The 18763-nt window shown below is 43.2% G+C and overlaps 1 protein-coding gene across 2 annotated transcripts in view; it reads left to right on the forward strand.

Moving 5' to 3' along the window:
• Positions 1–18763, forward strand: part of zfpm2a (zinc finger protein, FOG family member 2a) — a 120883-nt gene that overhangs the window by 65274 nt on the left and 36846 nt on the right. The window contains exon 5 of one of the 2 annotated variants that reach the window (XM_063487774.1): positions 10094–10205. In XM_063487774.1, coding sequence (XP_063343844.1) covers positions 10094–10205 — 112 coding nt within the window. The remainder of the gene's footprint in view (positions 1–10093; positions 10206–18763) is intronic. The other variant, XM_063487775.1, reaches the window with a different exon arrangement.

Below are 18763 nucleotides of genomic sequence, written 5' to 3' on the forward strand. Positions count from 1 at the left end.
TGATTGATCATTGTATTCTTTTTAATCTTCATTACATCACTGTAAAAAGTCAGATGGCAAAAAAGGCGGAACGACATACAAATGACTAATAAACACATAGTTTTAGGGTTACTATTTGTGGAACACTTATTTACAGATACGCATCACAACACATTAAAAGTGACCTCAAAGTGCAACAACAGTGTACACATAACACGCACGTAATGTTGCCATTTGTTTTGAGATCAGCCTCTACACATAATACTCATCATTCAAAAAAGCATTATTGATTTTGATAGTTCTGGTACCATTGACAGTTTTTACAGTAAGTTTCATCCAGACTGATTAATGGATCTAAGAAAGAACAGACATACATTGGCGCAATAAAGTGTTTAGACAAAGACAACACAAGTAAACACAAAATGCAGTTTCTAAATGAAGGTGTTTATTATTAAGCGGGGAAAAAATCCAAGCCTACATGGCCCTGTGTGAAACAGTGATTTCACACCCCTGTACACGCATATGCTACGCAGTCTTTATCTTTCAAATTCAGGTCTTCTACCAGAGGCCTGGGAGCTTGAGGGTCCTGCACAGTATATTTGCTTGTCCTAGGACCTCGCTCTTCTGGGCAGAGATCTCAGATGTCGCTCCTGGGATGTGCTGGAGCCACTTGCCCAGTTTCGGGGGTCACTGCCCTGAGTGCTTCGATTACCTTGGGGTTAAAGTTTAAACTGTTTCAAGCTCATTATAATTGTTATTTGCAAAGTAGAAAACCAGGGGCACATTTTGCACACACACAAAGGTAGAAACAATCTCTACTGTCCATGCTGAGAAAACTTATTTTACAATGCAGGAAAAGTGCAGGATTTCCTTCTGAAAGGCACTTTTTACTGTTTACTGTTCTGCTAGTAACAATATGTAATGTTAAGTGGTTCATCACTCAGAAGGCCTTGTGCTAATATTGACTGAGTGATATTATTTAAGTAGGATGTTGCATGATGAACTGAAGTGGTGCTTTATTTCAAGCAAAGATACCGTCTCTTCTGTCTGGTGCTGCAGCAGCATGGTGGCTGTCACATTAATAAATGTTTCTTTGAAGCTATTAACCTGTAGATGTATATGTGTGTGTTCAAGAACATCCATGTATTGGGATTTTAATTCCCGACAGATCATTGCACAAAACAAATTCGTCATTCTGTCCTGTCCTTTTTTGGCATTTGGTTAAAACACAGCAGAAACTGATTTCAACTGTTCTCCAGGTCTCACGCTTAAAAACATTACATTCTACGTAATGGCATGACTTCATCCTCGCAGACAATCCAGATGTGATTGCTCTGCTATAACTGAATACTGCAGCTGTAATGCATAGACAGGTAGCTGTCATCCTCGAAGAGCCTGCTCAGTCACCGTTCCGTGCAGCAGAGCAGGCATCAGTGATACTCAAAGGACCAGTGAAGCTCCAGGTCCTGGGGGGCCACTTTTCACACCCGCAGGGCTCAGGGGTGAGCTGGGTATCCATGTCCTTCCTCGCAGCTCTCTGGGTGTTTGCTGTCTTCCAGTGGCCCATCAGGGAGGCACTGTCTGGATATCAAACTGTCACACTGTGGAGTTGTAGTATCTGCATGCTTGTGGTGTCTGTATGTCGTAACCACACACAAACAGCTTGATATGAACATTAACATTCATGAACAACTGTTCCATTTGGGATAGCATAAGTCATTCACTATCATTTACACACTTATCTCGAGAGTTTTCTGAATTTGAACGACTGCTTGTAGCAGATTTAGGGAGATGCTTCTTTACCTGAGATGTACCCTGCTTTAAAGCAAGTACCCAGCAAGTAAACAAGACTGATTTCCAGTCTTTACAGAATAGTCGGCCAGGCATCGACAGTGAAGCTCAGAAGTCCCTGGCTTCACACATATCGCCTTGTTTTACAGTGCGCAATATGTCTTCCCAAATGAATGATTATCCAACACTTCAATACACAACAGACCTCCATTGCAGCAAAGGCGCAAGACAAAGAACAAGAAGGAAGGAGGAAAAAGAAAGAATCATGGAACAAAGTTGAGTGGTGCCAGCTGCTTTGCCATCTGTCACTGTCATGGCTGTAACTTGTGATATGTTGAAACAACTTTCCTGTGAAGTGCTGGAGATAATCCTCGATTGTTTCCATTTGCAAGCCCCTGATAGTCCTCTTCGTATTCCAGTACTAAGTGAGTTCAAATTGAGGTTTGATGGCAGTTGCTGATGGCTGGCCAGTCCCTCCAACAGTTATAATTGTAGAAATTATATCCTTGTTGTCTCTTTTTAAGGAGGTTTTAGTTTGAGCTCCTTGTTAGAAGGCGAGGATAACGAGACTCTGAAATCATACATTATTCAAAACAAACTGCTTCCTTTCTCTTCTCTTTCCTCTTGGTCAAATTGGCAAGGGAAGTGGAGGAAACACAGAGGCTCAGTTGCTTCACCTCCTTTAGAGAAAGGACGGACACCCTACAGGGAGGCAAACCCCTGCTGGTAGACCTTGATAAGTCCTCGCCGTCCCCTGTCCTGGCCTTAGCCCTCTGATCTTCAGCCTGGTTGGCTCGGGGCCTACCAAAGACGAAGCCCTGTCAAAATGACTGGGCGGATGAGTAACCAAGCAGAAAAATCCAACTCTTCTGACAAAAAAACGAAAAGAAGAGCAAAAAACCCAACAATGAAAGGTTAGATAGGAAAACTGATAGGTAGTAGAGGAAATAAAGGTCTGGCTAGTGTCCATTCTCTCCCTGTTGGTCCAGCAGCTCCTCATTAGATGGACGCGTATGAGGCTGTCAAAGCAGAAATATTATACCGCGGGGTCGTCAGCAAACTAATTGGGTAACAAAGACCATTTCCAGCTCGAGAAACCCCTCTTTTAACAGTCCGTGTGCTGAGACTCTGATAAGAGAGTTCACGTCTAATGCATTTAGTGAAGGGCAAGTTCATCATCTTTATCTTATTTACTCAACTTGGTGTAAATATTGTTGTTTTTTTACAGTGAGACCCCGTTTCTCTCGAGTGCATGTAAGGATCAAACTATTGAACACTGCGGCAGCGTGCAGGTGATCAGGTTGTATGCAAATCTCAGATACCTTTGTTCTTTGTGTTCACTGTTAGAACAAAGTTAGCGAGGCTTGCGTTTCTTCACTTGATTCTTAATCTCCGCTCATTTTTTATGTATTGCGTTTTCCCTTCTGCTTATTATAGTTATTATTTGGTACACTTGGATATAGAGAAACCTCACTTTACCAATCAGGAGGCGATTCGGCCGCACAGAATGAAAGAGACTTCTGAAATATAAAATCACATACAGTAGATGCTAAGCTAATGCATCATGAAATTTATAACTCCACCAGAGAAGAGAGGGGAGTTCAAAAGAATATTAAAATCCAGTACCTAAAGGGGGGCACGAGGGTTTATCTAAAGTCAGGGGCTTCGTTCAAGCCTACTATTTTATTGTTTGTCTTTATTTGCTGCCTCTGACTGATCCTAGTCTTCCATGTGTGGTTATGAGAGCAGGGATTTGTTGTGACCCCATTGACAGATTGACTCCCGAGTTCCCCTTTTCTTCCTCTTTGAAGAAATCCCCCCATCCGCATGTTTATTCCCAACAGAGAAAGAGGTGGATCTGTCCAGAGAATATGCCACCTGCCACCTTGACCCCCAGGGGCCTTGGTAATATCCATACAGGTGAACATTACTGGCTCCAGGTTCTCTATTATGTTCCCTCACACAGCTTCTTGCTGCTCGGGGAGTCAGACCTAACTCACATGCAAAAGATCAAACAAGTCCTTGCCAATTGAATTCAAATGGGAAATTTTTGAGTAATTCAAACAGTGAGTAGTGAAGCGACAGGGCTGTTCTGTCCCCTGACCAAAGCCAAACACAAGGAGTACACGTGTGTGTGTATATGTGAGCCCTACCTCCAAGACATGATTAAGTCCCGGAGCACATGCATTACAAATTCCACTTTTCCTTGTTTACATCTTCAAATAGTTCTCGAGACATATGCATAATACGGAGTTACGGCAGCACACGCGCATTTACTCGTGAAGTTGAATTACACGTTCGCCACTACAAAGAAAGTTGGAGACATTGTAGTTTTGATGCTGAAGGGCTGGGGAAGTGAAGACGTTTTATATACAGTATGTGATGAGGGCGGGCGACATGCTGATGTTAAAGGAAAGTGGGGTAGGAGATGGGAGGGAAGGAAAGGAAAGGAAAGGAAAGGAAAGGAAAGGAAAGGAAAGGAAGCCAGTGACATGAAAGAAAAGAAAATGTAATGAAAGAAATGAAGGATGAGAAGGGAGGGCTGGAGAAAGGGGGTTGCTTGTCTTCAGGGCAGGTACAGCTTACACTAAACTGTTTGGCTTTAGAGTTGAAGCACCTCAACATGCCTGAAGGTCTTGAAGAATAGAGAATTGATGTGTCCCCTCTACCCCACCCACCCTTCTGAATCTCTATTCTTCACTCCTATCCCCTCTGATTGAGCAAGAAGCAGATTCGTTTAAAAATAAACAGAATAGGGTGTAGATGCGCTATTTGTAATTTAGCATTGCTTCCCAATCAACATCCAGAGCGGCCAGTCATCAGTCTCTTCATATTGTGGCTTAATAAAAGCAACTGAACATACAGTAATCATGCAATGCCACCCATAGTCAGTATAAATACAGACCCCATGTGCATTTCAATGGAGCGAAATAAGTAATAGCTAATGCAGCACATGAACTTTGATGCTTACAGTCCAGTCAGCAGGATAAAAGGTGATTTAAATGAGAAAATATTTATTTCCCATAGCGGCGCCATGATAGCGGCCAGCCAAATAAAGGCACATGCGCACAGTGATGGGTGTCCCTTTAAAGATTCCGGGAACAGCAGTGACTCTCTCAGTTTAATCGATTTTAAAATGAAAAGTCAATTTAACAAAGTTGAAAAGAGAAAGATGGGCTAAGGGAAGAAAAAAGCATTCTCTTGCACTCAAGCAGTAAACTAACTGCCGCACAGAGCAGGCAGAGATTTCAGCTGAATTATCTCCCACCTCACATTTGCTCTTAGGCAAGCAGTTTAAAAGCCAGGCGATTGAGCCAGTGATCCAATTTGAAATGCAGAAATGATTAGAGCAGCTTGCCTCATTTCATATCGAAATTCTCTGATTTATGACAGGGCACCAGCCAAGATCTATCTCTAAGGGGAATTAGTGTGCAATTCCTGCATATTTCTGTTATTTAGCCTCCCAATAGAAGATGCTATAGCCTGAGAGGGAGGGGTGGGGGGGATGAAAGCTGTATGTAGGTATCTTTTCATTTCAGCAGATGTAACCATAGCCATTTAGAAGAGGGGGAGAATGACACAAAAGCAGACTTGAGAAATGGAGGTATTTCCCACTTTATTGTGGATGTCGACAGAGAATCTTATTTCAGGGTGCAATGAAAAAAAAATGCAGCACCTAACTAAGCATGTACACAGCTTTTTTGCCAGCGTGGATAGCGGCGGGCGAACACAGGCTGTGAGGTTAGCTCCGGACGTTTTTTTTTTTTTTTTTTTAATTCAACAAAAAAAAAGACCCTTGCAACCCATCCATCCTTGAGGCTAAGAAAATATTAATACGCAGAGCGATAACGAGGGCTAGAGGAAAATCTCCCTTAATGAAATTTCCAGTTGACCACATGCAATTTGTTTCATCGCAGTGAACAACTAATTGCAATGGACGTTATCAAGGTGTGAGTGTGCTGTCTGCTGTAAACTGACTGGTAAAACAGGTACAAATCCTTTATCCTCACTCCCATGTTAGAAACAGAGAACATATAAACTCGACATAACCCATACGTAAGCTTGTATCTTTATATATATATTTATATATTTAGGCTGCAAATATAGTACCGCAAAGGACACGGCACTTTCAAAATGATTTGGGCACGCGTTGCCAGGTCAACAGTGGTCAGATGTAATGTGGGGATGAGAAAATGCCGTTATCAGTTATTCAGGAGCAAAAGAGGAAAAAAAAGATGGAAATAAAAAACAATTGTTGAAACAAGGCTTTTACTGTGAAAAAGAGGGCAAGGTTCAAAAATACTCAGAGTGATTTGACTGGAATATTTCCACTAGTGTTTTCATTTGGAAATGGCACTACTTTGGCACCGAGTGGGCGTTGAAAGATGAATGCATAAAGCCGGTATATGTCTTGAGATATTCAGACGGAGCGGTTTTGATCTCTCAGTTGTCTAAATCCTGCAGCTGTGGGATCAAGACGGATACAGTGCCAGTCGGTGACCTTGGTGGAGGGAGGGAGGTGGTGGTGGTGGAGGGGGTGGGTGTGCGAGTGCGATGAGGAAAATAATCATTCCCACCGCGGTTTGTATCGATTTCACCTGCCCTGACCATGAAACGGGTTAAGAGTAGCCAGTGGTGGTGAAATGGTCAGCGACGATATCATTAGCTTGTTGTTTACACAGGGAAGCAGGGAGTTAGGAGAAGGCTGAGTGTCACAAGACACTTTCTTCTTCACCTCCTTCAGCTGATCAGAGGATCATGGTATCAAGGAGGGATTAGTAGCGACTTGGGATTTGTGTGATTGGTTAATTTATTGCGGTGATGGCAGGTCTTTCATCTATGGCAACATTTAATCAGCGCAGCCACAGAGGCTATTACAGGTTAGCTCCTTTCTGGAGTCAGTCCGGCTGTGCCATCAGCTCTATCACAATTCCCCTGAAATTTCCAAATTATCTGGAACAGGCTTTAGCTTCTCAGTAATAAAAATTAGAACAGATTCCCGATAGAAGCTTTTGCTCACACAGGGCCAATTATAAATAGTACAGCCCTGCCTTGGAAGAAGGAAAAAGGGGAAGGAGGGGAGGAAAAAAAATCCAAGTCTGAGAGATGTGCGCGGAACTTATCGTTCAGCCCCTGCTCCGCTCTGATCCAAATCCGTGTGGCTGAAAATTTATATTAGATTTTATCACAGGGGCCTAAGTCTAGAAAAATCAATGAAGGTTATCTTTTATGTTGCAGCAACTTGTGGAAATATTGATTTTCATTTTATAGCGAATTTGGAGCATCAGTTTGTAATCACTTCCTCGCTGACTACACTGTTTTGGTCACTGTATCTCTTACACGAGGAACGGTAACAGAGCTCAGAGGAAGGAAGAAAAAAATAAAAATACCGGGAGAGTATTGAAACCACTGGAGTGAAAGCAGACGGTGGATAAACCGTAACACACTACACAGAGAGGAAGGCCGGGGAGGGGGAGGTGGGTTACAGGCTCTGACAGGGATGATAGTCAGTAAACTGATATTGTATCTGTATAAACACAACACATCGAACGTTTACCTGTTAATAATATTTAGTCTTAATTACAAAAATACGTGTAGTCCAGGCATGAAAAATATCAGAAAATAACAAAAATGCTTTAGAGGAATTGGGGAAAAAGTAAGATCAGCAACTTTTCTTTCTTTTTTTACTAGCCAACAGGGGTCAGCATATTTTCCAGTTCCCCCTCAGTGTGCTGTTTTGGGCAGGAAAAAGCCTCCCTACGTCACATCCCCCCTTTTTTCTCTTTTTTTTATGGCTGGCATCTCTGTGAGGAGTTTGTTTCCGTACAGCCAGTCCATCTCTGAGCCCCTAGCTCGAGGGAAAATCGCAATTTTCTGCCTGTCAATCTGCATGTTTTTTTTCCCTCTTCTGGCCTCGGCCACTTAGGCCAACTGATCCAGTTGTACCAATGTTTTCATTTGCATTTGCAGAGACGCTCCTCGCTGCGGTGACGCCGCTATGTCTTAATCCTAAATTTGTTGTGCGTGCGGTCGTTCTTGTGCGCTTCTTTGTCTTTGCGGAGGCTGCTACACGCAGGCTGCTTACAAAGCGCATATTGTCACTATAGATGCTTTATGTAAATCTGCACTGAGACTGGCTGTCAGGGGCTTGTTGCTGCTCACTTTGCAAGAAAAAGGGGAACCAAAGCGAATAGTTGACAGTGACAATTAAATCAAAGCTAATGCATCGTGAGTTTCTATTACAGCGGGAACCAGAGGAACAATTGCGATTACTGCCACAAGTCTTAACAAATTGTGATGGTATTTCTAACGTAACATGGGAAGATGTGTCGTTAATATGGCCGCTTTGTCTCTGCTGGCTACATTAAGAGCAGCTGGAATATCATGAATTCCCAGAGGTGCAGGAGGATGGCAGAGAGGCCTCTCGCTGCTGAATAAGAGATGGCTCCAGTCTGGAGATCTGAGAAAGGGTTAATCTGATTTCCATTTCAGATAGTCGTCCTAGCAACAATCGGCCTGGTCTGCTCTGCTCCTTTGACAGGGGTGTGAGATTTTCAGGTTAGCCAGATAGAAGACTTTATTGTGAGGCTAATTTGAAATGTGAAATTGCGGACGACTTAAATTACAGAGGTCCTCTCTCTCTCTCCCTCTCTCTCTGTCTCTCTCTCTCATCTGCTGCCAGGATGGGATAAGGAGATGCCAGGAGAAGGAATAAGAATATCAACAGACACAATTTGCTGTCTGTGTTTGATCAGTTTTGCCGGTGTAGTTTGCCAATGTGTGGAGCTATATATATATAAAGAGAGAGGGACTATTTCGAAATCTGTCTCTATTGAGTGTCTGCGTTTGTCTTCGTCATTTTGCAGACAAGATCCAAACAGATTCCTATCAGCTCTCTCTGAGATGTATTTGCCATTTGTAAATAATGCTCTCTCTCTAAAAAAAAAAACATAAAAAATAAATAAATAGAAATCCATGTCCTCCAGCCTCTGACTAGATGAGTTCATGGAAAGAGAAATGGGCGGGTGGACGAGTAGGAGGAGGAGGAGGGGGCATGCAGACACACTGCCGGAGCACAGTGCTCATCTCTTGTGCATATCTGTGCCAATTCAGACCTTTAACATGCTCAAGTGACATTTGCATTTATCCTTGAAGGTTGCTGCCTCTTGCGGGGGAGAAATAAGTGAAAAGTGCGCGAGAGGGCTGGTATTTTGCTTTTGCATTAGGCAGATGGACAGTGTCCTGTCACCGGCCGCCTCAGATGGGGAAAAAGAAATGAAGTGTCGAGATTGCAGCCCAACCTATTTTCTCTTAGCTAAACTGTTTTCTGTAGGCTCCTAATGAAGGGGAGGCCCCGGGGTTCAAAAGAAATGGCCTTAAAATAGTGACATTCTGCCTTTGAGTAATAGGCTACTGTACCCAGCTGCCTGAGATGTTGCAACAGCCCCTCCACCACCTCCACACACACACAACATATGCACGACACCACCAACGCATCGCTTTACAAGAAGCAAAAGAAAAGGAGAACCAGCATAAAATAAAACAGACTAGAAAATCATGTGAGGATGAACAGCACAGGCGTATGTGGTGACAGCGCAGCATGTGAATCTATTATAGAGGGTGTAGCTCTCTATCTCGCTCTGTTTTATTTATTTATTTCTGATTCTTTCAGTGGAATGAAACCCCACGTTTGACCTCTGACCAAGAAGAAAAATGACCTTACACATTTGGAATAATTTCCCGGTATATTATAAAAACTCTGACCTCAATCGGCCTTTGAAATGGATACTGATTCTTTAAATTCTTCCCTGCTTGTTTCAGGAAATAGTGAGATCCTGGTGATAGCGAGGCACAATGCGCCCAAAGTTCACCGCCGAACACTTGCTTCCTTCTCTCTGAAAGTCACCGTCCTTTTTTTTCCTTTCTTCTTTTCATTTTTTTATGATTCCCAGACACCTGAGATGTTTTATTTAATCTAGTGGATCTGATTCTGGATCTCCGGGTTGAATCCTGGATGAAACAGATACAGTGCGGGCTCTTGCACCCATTTGCCATCACACCAAGCACTGCATTTGTCTGTTGGCCATCTCGCACACACACATAAACGCATAAAAACTGCCCTGATTTCACATTTTCTCAGCAGTGTAGGAGAAAAAAAGAAAAAAAGGATTGTGCTGGACTTGAGTTGCACGCTGTATAGTTTCTGAAATTGCCTCTTTATGGTCATTCAGTGCAGCGGAAGAGCGTAACTCAGAGGTTATTAATGTTTCTTTAATCACCAAAATAAGCAAATGATTAGTGTTTGTTATCTGTCCTCGACCAGAAGACGAAGAGCACGGTCCCGGTGGTGTTGAGCGCCGGCCCCAGGTGGCTGCTGGATGTGACTTGGCAGGGAGCGGAAGACAACAAAAACAACTGTGTGGTGTACAGCAAAGGTAAGCAAGCCGCGCCGGCATCCTGTTATCTCTCTGCAGCGCAGCACACCACGCCACAATCCTCCATCCACTCCTCCTCTGCCTGTCTCTCTCCCTCTGTCATTCTTTTACTTTTTCCTCCTCTCTTTCCTTCTCTTCTTCTTCTCAAAGTCACAAACAAGCACAAATAATTGCATCTACACAGCCCACGAGGACACACAGAAAGGCGCGCTCTCGCTCCATATCTGTTTTCCTCATCCAAAGAGTCGTTTATATCTCTAAAACTCTGATTGGGAACTGAGAAACATCACTTGACACACAAAGTTAATGGTCTTTAGATTTCACAAGGTAATTAATGCCCCTTTTTTTCCCCCCCTCTTTCCTCCCCACACTCTTTTATACTAAGTGAATCCCTATCTCGGGGTAGATAGCGAGGAAAAGCACGAGTGGAGATGTGTTTGCCACTTTGCTTCATTTGTTCTTCTCGGCTAATTCGGCGAAGCTTTAGTCGTACATCTTTTAATAAATCAGCTGCATTCATACAACTTCCCAATGAGAAGTGGATTTCTGTAAATATGTGTTGAGGAAAAGAAAAAGAAAAGCACCGCTATCTGTCAGAAAATCCATGTTAGTTATACAAAAGTAATCCAAAGCATGCAACCCCCCCACCAAAAACCCACGACCCACTGTCACGACGATAAACTCCTCAATCCCCTGCATTGTGTCCAGCAGGGCCTCATTAAAGGAGCCCCGCAAACTGATCTGTGGAGAGCTGGGTTTGTTGCAGATTGCATGAGAAGATGCTCGCACTGTACACAGCACTGACACTAAAGTGTGGAGCTTCACTCCTCATGAAAGCGCATGGCTTCTGCAGCTATAATTGGGTCTTGACGGGTGTTAACCAAAGAGACACGGCGAAATAAATACGTAAATAAAGATGTGTTTGGGCTTCTGAAGGGGTGGGTAGGGGGGGCCTCTATTTATCACTTTTCAAAAATGATTACCCCGTGACAATACCCCCAAAGCTGAAATGGAGCTTCTTCTCCCTCAAAGTGAATAAGTGGCAGGAGTGGGATTTGCAACCCGGATTTTCGGTCTCCCAATTCTCATCTACTAATCACTAGACTGCACTGGGGAGTTATCCTCTTAACCGGCTACTTAACTTTGTGCTCTTTATCACCAAATCATTAAAGTTTTGATAAGCTGTTAAAGAAGATTATGCACTTCTTTAAAATCTTCTAATCTTTTTGCTCACAGAGTGACTGTATGAAACAAAAAGAAGGGCAATAACAGGATTTCTCACTTCTTCTTTTTTTTTCTTCTTGAGAATTTCCTCTGCCACTCTTCATACATGTATCCTGGCGATAACATCACACACGGCATCATCACCACCTCAGCTGGGAGCGCCTTTGTTTGTCGCTTCCAACTTGACCTTATTAAATTAAAACACAATAAGATCTCCAGACGACCCCTTGTGTGAGTCGCTCTTGTGCTCTGCTTGTATAAGTTCATTACTCTAAATCCTCCACAAGCATCAGCACATGCTTGCCACTGATAATAAGTGATAATAGGGGGAATGTTGAATACAAAGAATTAATTCAATTCTCGGAGTTAAATATCTCTTGTCACCTCAGAGAATCAGTAAGTCGATTACTCGGCTCAAAACAAATTGCGTCAACATTCACCTCTTGTGGAGGAACGCGATCAACGTGTTGGACTTTGAAACAAACTTTGAGCGTACTTCAAAGATTCAAACCAAAATCCAGCCTGCGCTATTCCATACTTGACTCGAACTGGTCTGCAGCAACTTTACCAAAAGCGAGTTGCATAAATTGGGTCGGGTGTCCGTTTCTCTCGCTTTTTCTCTTCCAAAGAAAGAAAAAAAATTGTTCCACATTTTTGCTCCTGGCAACTTTTTTTTTTCTCCACCTGGACTTGGGAGGAAGTTCAGAAAGTGGTGAAGCGTTTGATGCCGCGCGGCCGTTTGACTCTTACGTCCAGACTGTGACTCGATTTATGCTGCTCATTCTTCTTCATCGCTTTCCTTTAAATATTCCAATCTGCATGCGTGCGCACCCTCTGGAGGTGACATTGAAATGGAGTGCCGGCGTGCCGGGGAATGTCAAATCTTTGTCAAATTTAATATTGAATTTGGTCTTTTTTTCCTTTCTTTTTTTTTTTCGCCTGTCGTTTCTTTTTTGAAGCCGTGCTGGAATTGTGTTTATCGCATCGACGCTGGCGCGGACCGACTAAAGGGAAAAAAAGGCTTCTCGGAGTCCGGCAGGAACTTTCTTCCCACCTTGAAAAGCTGAGGCCCAGATTGTTTATATCTTCACCCCTGTGCTGTGTTTCCCGTCTGTTGGCTGTTTCGTTGCTCCCTGAGATGCGTTATTTATGGAAAACAGTGAATATCTCAATACACAGTATGCTTGCAGAATATGCTTTGGCTCACGTTTCAGTGGTCTCGGCTTTCTTTATGGCTGCATGCAAAGATAGTAGCAGTTCACTTTGGATGCTTGCCAGTGTGAATCTATGGGGGAGTATCTCTAAGTAAGGGATGGTGATTGGTTTGAGTGGCTGTAGCTTAGTGCTGGACGCTCTGTCCTATGATTTCTGCATTGCTTTTTTATTTTATTTTTTTCGTACAAATGCTCATCCTCTATCCCCGAAACTTGTCAGGAAGTGTGTGTGGGGGGCGTGGGGGATATGTGCAGAGCGAGGGAGGACTGGATTCAGCAAAAATGATTCCTCTGAGAGTTGTAGCCCTGCAATGTGTTATGTATAATACATGCACTGGAGTGTGTAACAAGCAGCAGGATGGCATAGTCAGGTCCCCCCCCACAGGGCGCCCCTGGTCATCAGCACCAAGAAACACTTACCTTATAATGTCACATATTCGACCCAATTTTTGAGATGCTGCAATTCCTGTTGCTATAGCAAAATGCTGTTTTCCCTGTCCTCTGTTTGCACGTCTGTATCACTTAATCGAGACGAGCAGAAAAGCATGAATATTTAAAAAATGCGGGGAAAAAAACAAGTGGAAGTCCATGAGTAATATTTGAGTCATTTAAAATGTCTCCAATTAAGATTCGCATTCGTTTCATGAATATAAATTCTTCTTCGAATTCCCCTTCCTCAAAATGAGAGAACAGCACGAGCCCTGAAGTGGAAGCGGGAAAAAGTGCAATATCTGTTTTTCCCAGGCTGTCAGCATGGCCCTGTTTGTTTTACATTAAACTCCCAGGAAGAGCCTTAGCAGCCAGCCATTACTAAAACTCTCAATTCCTGCTACTGCGCTAACTCATTATCGAGAAATCCACCTGGAACTCCCACAATGCTCTCCTCCACACTCCGACAGTTTCTTTGAACCGCCGAAGTTATAGAAACAGGCAGCAAGTCTGCAGAGTAATTATATGTTACAGTAACGCCGGAGAATGAGGAGACGGAGCGAATGACAGACAGGAGGGAGGGAGGGGAGACAGGGGAGAATTTTCTGTACAGATAAACAACAGATTGATAAACAATGCAGCTGGAAAGTGGGAGAGATTTAACAGAGAAAACAAATTCAGACACATTGTGATTTCTTTTCATCGTCCAACGTCTCTCGGCTGAACGTGTTAGCGATGGGGTTCAGATGTCGCAAACCTGCCTGATTGTGGATTTCAGCAGCTGCTCAGAGAGCCAGCGTGACCACCGATGTGCTTATGCTGTCAAACAGCTTTCTTAATGATAAGGTGTTGTGCTGTATTTCCTCACTTTAGTCACCTCTCAGAACTTTTTGACCTCTCTGCCCTGAGGTTAAGGAAGTCATGAATTACATTCAATTTTTATTTTTTATTTTTAAAGTGTAGTTTTTCCCACAAATGTTACCCAAACAGGAATAAATGCTCCTCTTCTAGGGGGACTTTTTGATCAGTGTAACAACACACATTTAACCCTTACAGCAGCAGATAGGTGTACTTCAGTGCCCATGCTTATGGTAAATAATTCAGGCATATTTTAATCATACTATGTTCCCATTATGTGAGGCCTTTCATCTGCTGCAGGGCATCCAAGTTCAATCAGACACAGTCACATCTGAACTTACAAATAACAATAAATCAATTTGAATAAAAACATGACATTTTTTAGGAGTGAGATGCCACGCACGATGATTCGGTTCATCCTTGCTTTGAACCTCAATTGCGCTTATACCTGATATCTACGGTAAGCCAGGTGAAACTATACACAGTCAACGTGACCACATTACGTGGCATTATTCAGAGGTCACCTAAACTTTTGGAATGTAAGCCTCTTAAGCCAGACCACATTCAGATACAGCATGTCCAATAAGTCTCCAGAGCAACTTGGCCACATTGTTCGTGTAGAAATTGACCAGTGTAACTAGACCATTTTACATAAGCTCGGACGGTGCGGAATTAGCTAAATCTCTGCGTCTTTGTGTCATTTCAGATTCTCTAAGTCCTCACAATCAGATCCTTTTTTATGCCTTCATTTGCTCTTTCCACTGATCCAGAGCAGCAGACCGCTGAGGCAATATGGTGAACTTGCGTGACCTGACAGGACAGATGTAGTATCTATCAGAAGAAAAATCCCATGCAAAGACATTTTGAGTTTTTTCCCCCCTGTGAAATGAAGGCGTCAAACTTGCAGCGTTTCGCGCACTGTACCCTGGCAGCGTGCGCCATGAAACGGTGAGAGGAGAGGACTCTTACAGTTCAAAATTTAATTGTTCATTTCGACCCTCCTATTTCAAAATGACTGCGGCGAATAGAAGGTGCGAGGGTTATTATCTGTTATCTAGGAACATAGCGAAATAGTGTGACTGAATAATAACTAAACAACTGACACAATGTAAAAATTCCATTATCAGTGTATTAAAACAAAATTGTACCCTAAAGGAGTCCCCACCACAGCTCCGAGCAGCCGACTAATTATGTTTAATTAAAAGACAACAGAGATCAACAGAATCGTTTTCATTAGGAAATTATTAATGATTCCACTGCAGCAATAATTGATTGCACTGAGCCACGCGATAACTCGGTACGGTCAGGCTGGAGTGAGCCGGGTGGAGAGGAGCTGCTGGTTTTAGGCACGCGGCAGCTCCTGAGTGGCGTCTACACTGGGGTTTTTTTTTCCTTCTTCTTTTAGGAGAAGTTATGTAGCGGGTTTTACGAACAGGATAGGAAGAGGAGAGGAGGAGTGGAAAATCCAAATCATACACCAATCTGAGAGGACTTAACATCCCACACCTGCTTTTTGGAGGCATTCATGCACATGTCAGCGCACATGACTGAGACAGGAACGCATACTCTTTATTATTTTCTCTTGTCTCATTTTTTACAAACATATTCAGGAGACATATTCAAGAGGGCGTTTTCTCTGTGATTTTTTTCTTCTGTCTCAGTCGTAAGCATATAAAGTACACGCACGCACACACGGGCACTTCCCACCGCTGCTCCATTCAGAGCCACGTGAAAGACGTCAGCTCCAGACGCTTCCTCCGACAGCCTTTTATGTGCATTGTTCTCCCACCGAGCAGGCAGTTTTGCCCATGCTAGACAGTATAGCACAAGCACCAGACAACACACTCTGCTACAGCATGCACATTGGCTACAAACACACAGACACACACACACACACAAAGGCAGACCAAACGCCATTACCGAAAATTCACATAATGGCTGCTGACACATATATGTCCATCTGCATTCAGTGCAGACTAAGCCTTGAGACAAAAACAACAATGCAAGGGGGGAAATGTAAAAGAAGTGATGGGCACTGATGAGGGACAAGATTGTTCTCGTCATATCTCGCTGTTTAACATTTTGTCACTGTAGTCGCTGCACATTTTGTGTTTGTGTATGTGTGCTTGTGATTTCTTGTTTTGTGTGTGTGTGCGCGCGCGTGCGCCTGCCTGAGAGTTTAGCCAGTCGTCCTTGTATCAATGCCACGGAGGGTGTCAGGCTAATGAGCGTGGGCTGTCCTTAGAGCAGGAGGGTTTGGGTTGTGCCATTCACTCTGCATATTTAAATGCCTTGTAGAGCTTAAGTAGGCCCACTTTTCCATGTCAGGGCAGCGTTCAATCCTGCTGCGACCATTAATTATGATACCATTGTGCTCCAGTGTGGCTAATAAGAGTGATGTATTGCACCCTCGTGGCATTATAATCATCTGAGTGAAGTACCTGGACTACACCGAGCTCGCTTTAAGCACCGTGCTTTTAAAAAAAAAAAAGGGAAAAAAATAGTAAGTAGAGAGAAAGCCTCTTCTTCCCTCCTCTCAGTCTCATCTGCTGGCTATATTAGCTAGTGGTGCTACATGAGAGCGCGTCACAGATTTAATTTCTGTATAATTATATAATCAATGAACAGAAATGCTTTGGTATTGATCACGTAGGAAGGATTGTGTCCCTGGGATGGAAGACACACACACACACACACAATCGTTTGTGCTCCAAGTAATGCAAGTATGAGCATCAAAAGAACACATGAGTCATTATTTAGGATTTTGCCCCCCCCGTCATCCCTCTTCCTATCAGGCCAAGTACGTTCCTTGAGTTATCTGCGGTGCTTTTGCAGATGTCTTTGCACACAGAGCTAGTTAAGTGGATATTAAGGAAGCTGCTTCTTAGTATTTGGAGCATGTCTCCTCAGTATTGAATGTGTTCAATACAGATGGGGAAAAAAAGATCACATTTTATTACATTAATCACCGCAAGCTAATGTGATTATATGTACTTTATATTTCCCTGCTTAACGTCCCTCCCTTAACGGCATAATCAATGACCGTTTTTATATTCATTGAAAAATTCTGCAGATATGAAAATAAGCCTCTGTGAGGGTTTTTCTCTTTCTTTTTCTTTTTTTTTAATCTACTGCGGGATCTTGAGTCAGTAATTAAAGAGTCCATTCTGTGTGTCTTCTAAAAGCCCTTAGCCTGCTTTTAGGCCTGGGCATGATCCAGCCCGCCGCCTCCATCTCTGCTGTGGTAAGTAGGTGTGAAAAGCATTGTCAGTGTGCTTCAGGATAAAGCCCTGCTGTTGGATGCCATTGGTCAGAGTCAACCCCCCCCCCCCCCCCCCCCCCCCCCCCCCCCCCCAAAACACACATACACACACAAGATCCAGGAGCAGGATGAGAGGTGGAGAGTGTGTGTGTGTGTGTGTGTGTGTGTGTGCAGGGATAATCAGAGACAAAAGCTGAGAGCTGGAGTGAGGGGCCTTTCTGCTCCTCCACACAGTTTCTTCTCTTTTTTTTGGAGATGGGCAGAGAGGGTTGTTTCATCAGACTTAAGGGGGGTCACATTGTATGTGTGTGTGTGAGAGAGAGAGAAAGTGAGATGGAGGGACAGAGATAGAGGAATCACTTGGGTGGAAGGGTGTTCAGATCGTCAGTCAGCGTGATGGAAAGCCACCTGGTTAAAGTCTGTGTGAGGGTTGACACAGGACCGCAGCGAGTGGAACTAAACAAGTGAAAATGAGTCAGGGTGAAACTCTGAAGTGCCAAGGGAGCGAGGAGATGATCATGCTATGAACAAAAAAAGCATACGGAGAAGGAAAGAGGGACGTGACGGGGAAAGAAAAGTTATTATTGAGAAAGAAAAGGAAGTGTGCAACGCTGACTGTGTTACAGTGATATAGTCGGCGTATAAACAGCGTTAGAAATAACAATTCAGTCAAGCTATAAGGCCCGGTGCTGCAGGAACCATTTTTCCTTTGATAATGTATACTCCCCTGCAAATCAATTTTTAGGTTGGGCAAAACATAATCAGATTTCCTCTGAAGAAATAGCATGAGACATTACAAAATTGTTTTGTGGGGTCGCCACTGTGTTCATGCAGGAGAGCTCGGTGATAACCTTTGTACATACCTTTGCAGCTAATCCATTTTATTGATTGCACATCCACCTGCTTGAGAAAAAAAAAAAAAACATGGTCCCATAGTCTTTAGAGCAGCGTATCAGTGGGATATCACAGTATTTTTTTTCTTATTGCAGCAACACAGTGCAAAGGAATACAACTGCAAGGCTCCTGTAGTATTAGCCCCTTATCTGTGGGTTATTTTATCATGCGATCAAGGTATCTCAGCTAAAAGTTTAATGCCATGGGTGAGGACTTAGGGATGCATAAGATGGGTTCGACATTGACATCAGCAGTCTATCAATGCCTTACTTGATCATATTGTCAGTGTTTTATCTTTATTTGGCAGTCAAAGTTGTGTTTGGTCATCGAGTACAGTTCACATGGAGAGTTTCTGAGGACAGAGAAGAATTGAGATTGTCTTTACCAACAGAGACTGAACTCCTGTGGCACAAATCGTTCCCTTTCCAAACCTTAATCATGCAGTTTTAGTTGTCAGACTTTAACCAGATAACAAGTTTCTCTTGCACTATAACATCATGTCCAGTGCATATGTGCTGAAAAAAAAATCCCCTTTCTAATGGCGTTAGTGCAAATTTAGAGATATTGAGCTGATATTAAACCTGCTGAGTGTCTCAAGCAAGGGCTGTTTCTTCAGTATTTTTTCTCTTTAGTAAAAGTGGACGCCAGTGAAGTTACAGTCTCTGGTTAAGGATAGT

Source organism: Pelmatolapia mariae, linkage group LG10_11, assembly GCF_036321145.2.
Source record: "Pelmatolapia mariae isolate MD_Pm_ZW linkage group LG10_11, Pm_UMD_F_2, whole genome shotgun sequence".
In the NCBI taxonomy this organism is placed as follows: domain Eukaryota; kingdom Metazoa; phylum Chordata; class Actinopteri; order Cichliformes; family Cichlidae; genus Pelmatolapia; species Pelmatolapia mariae.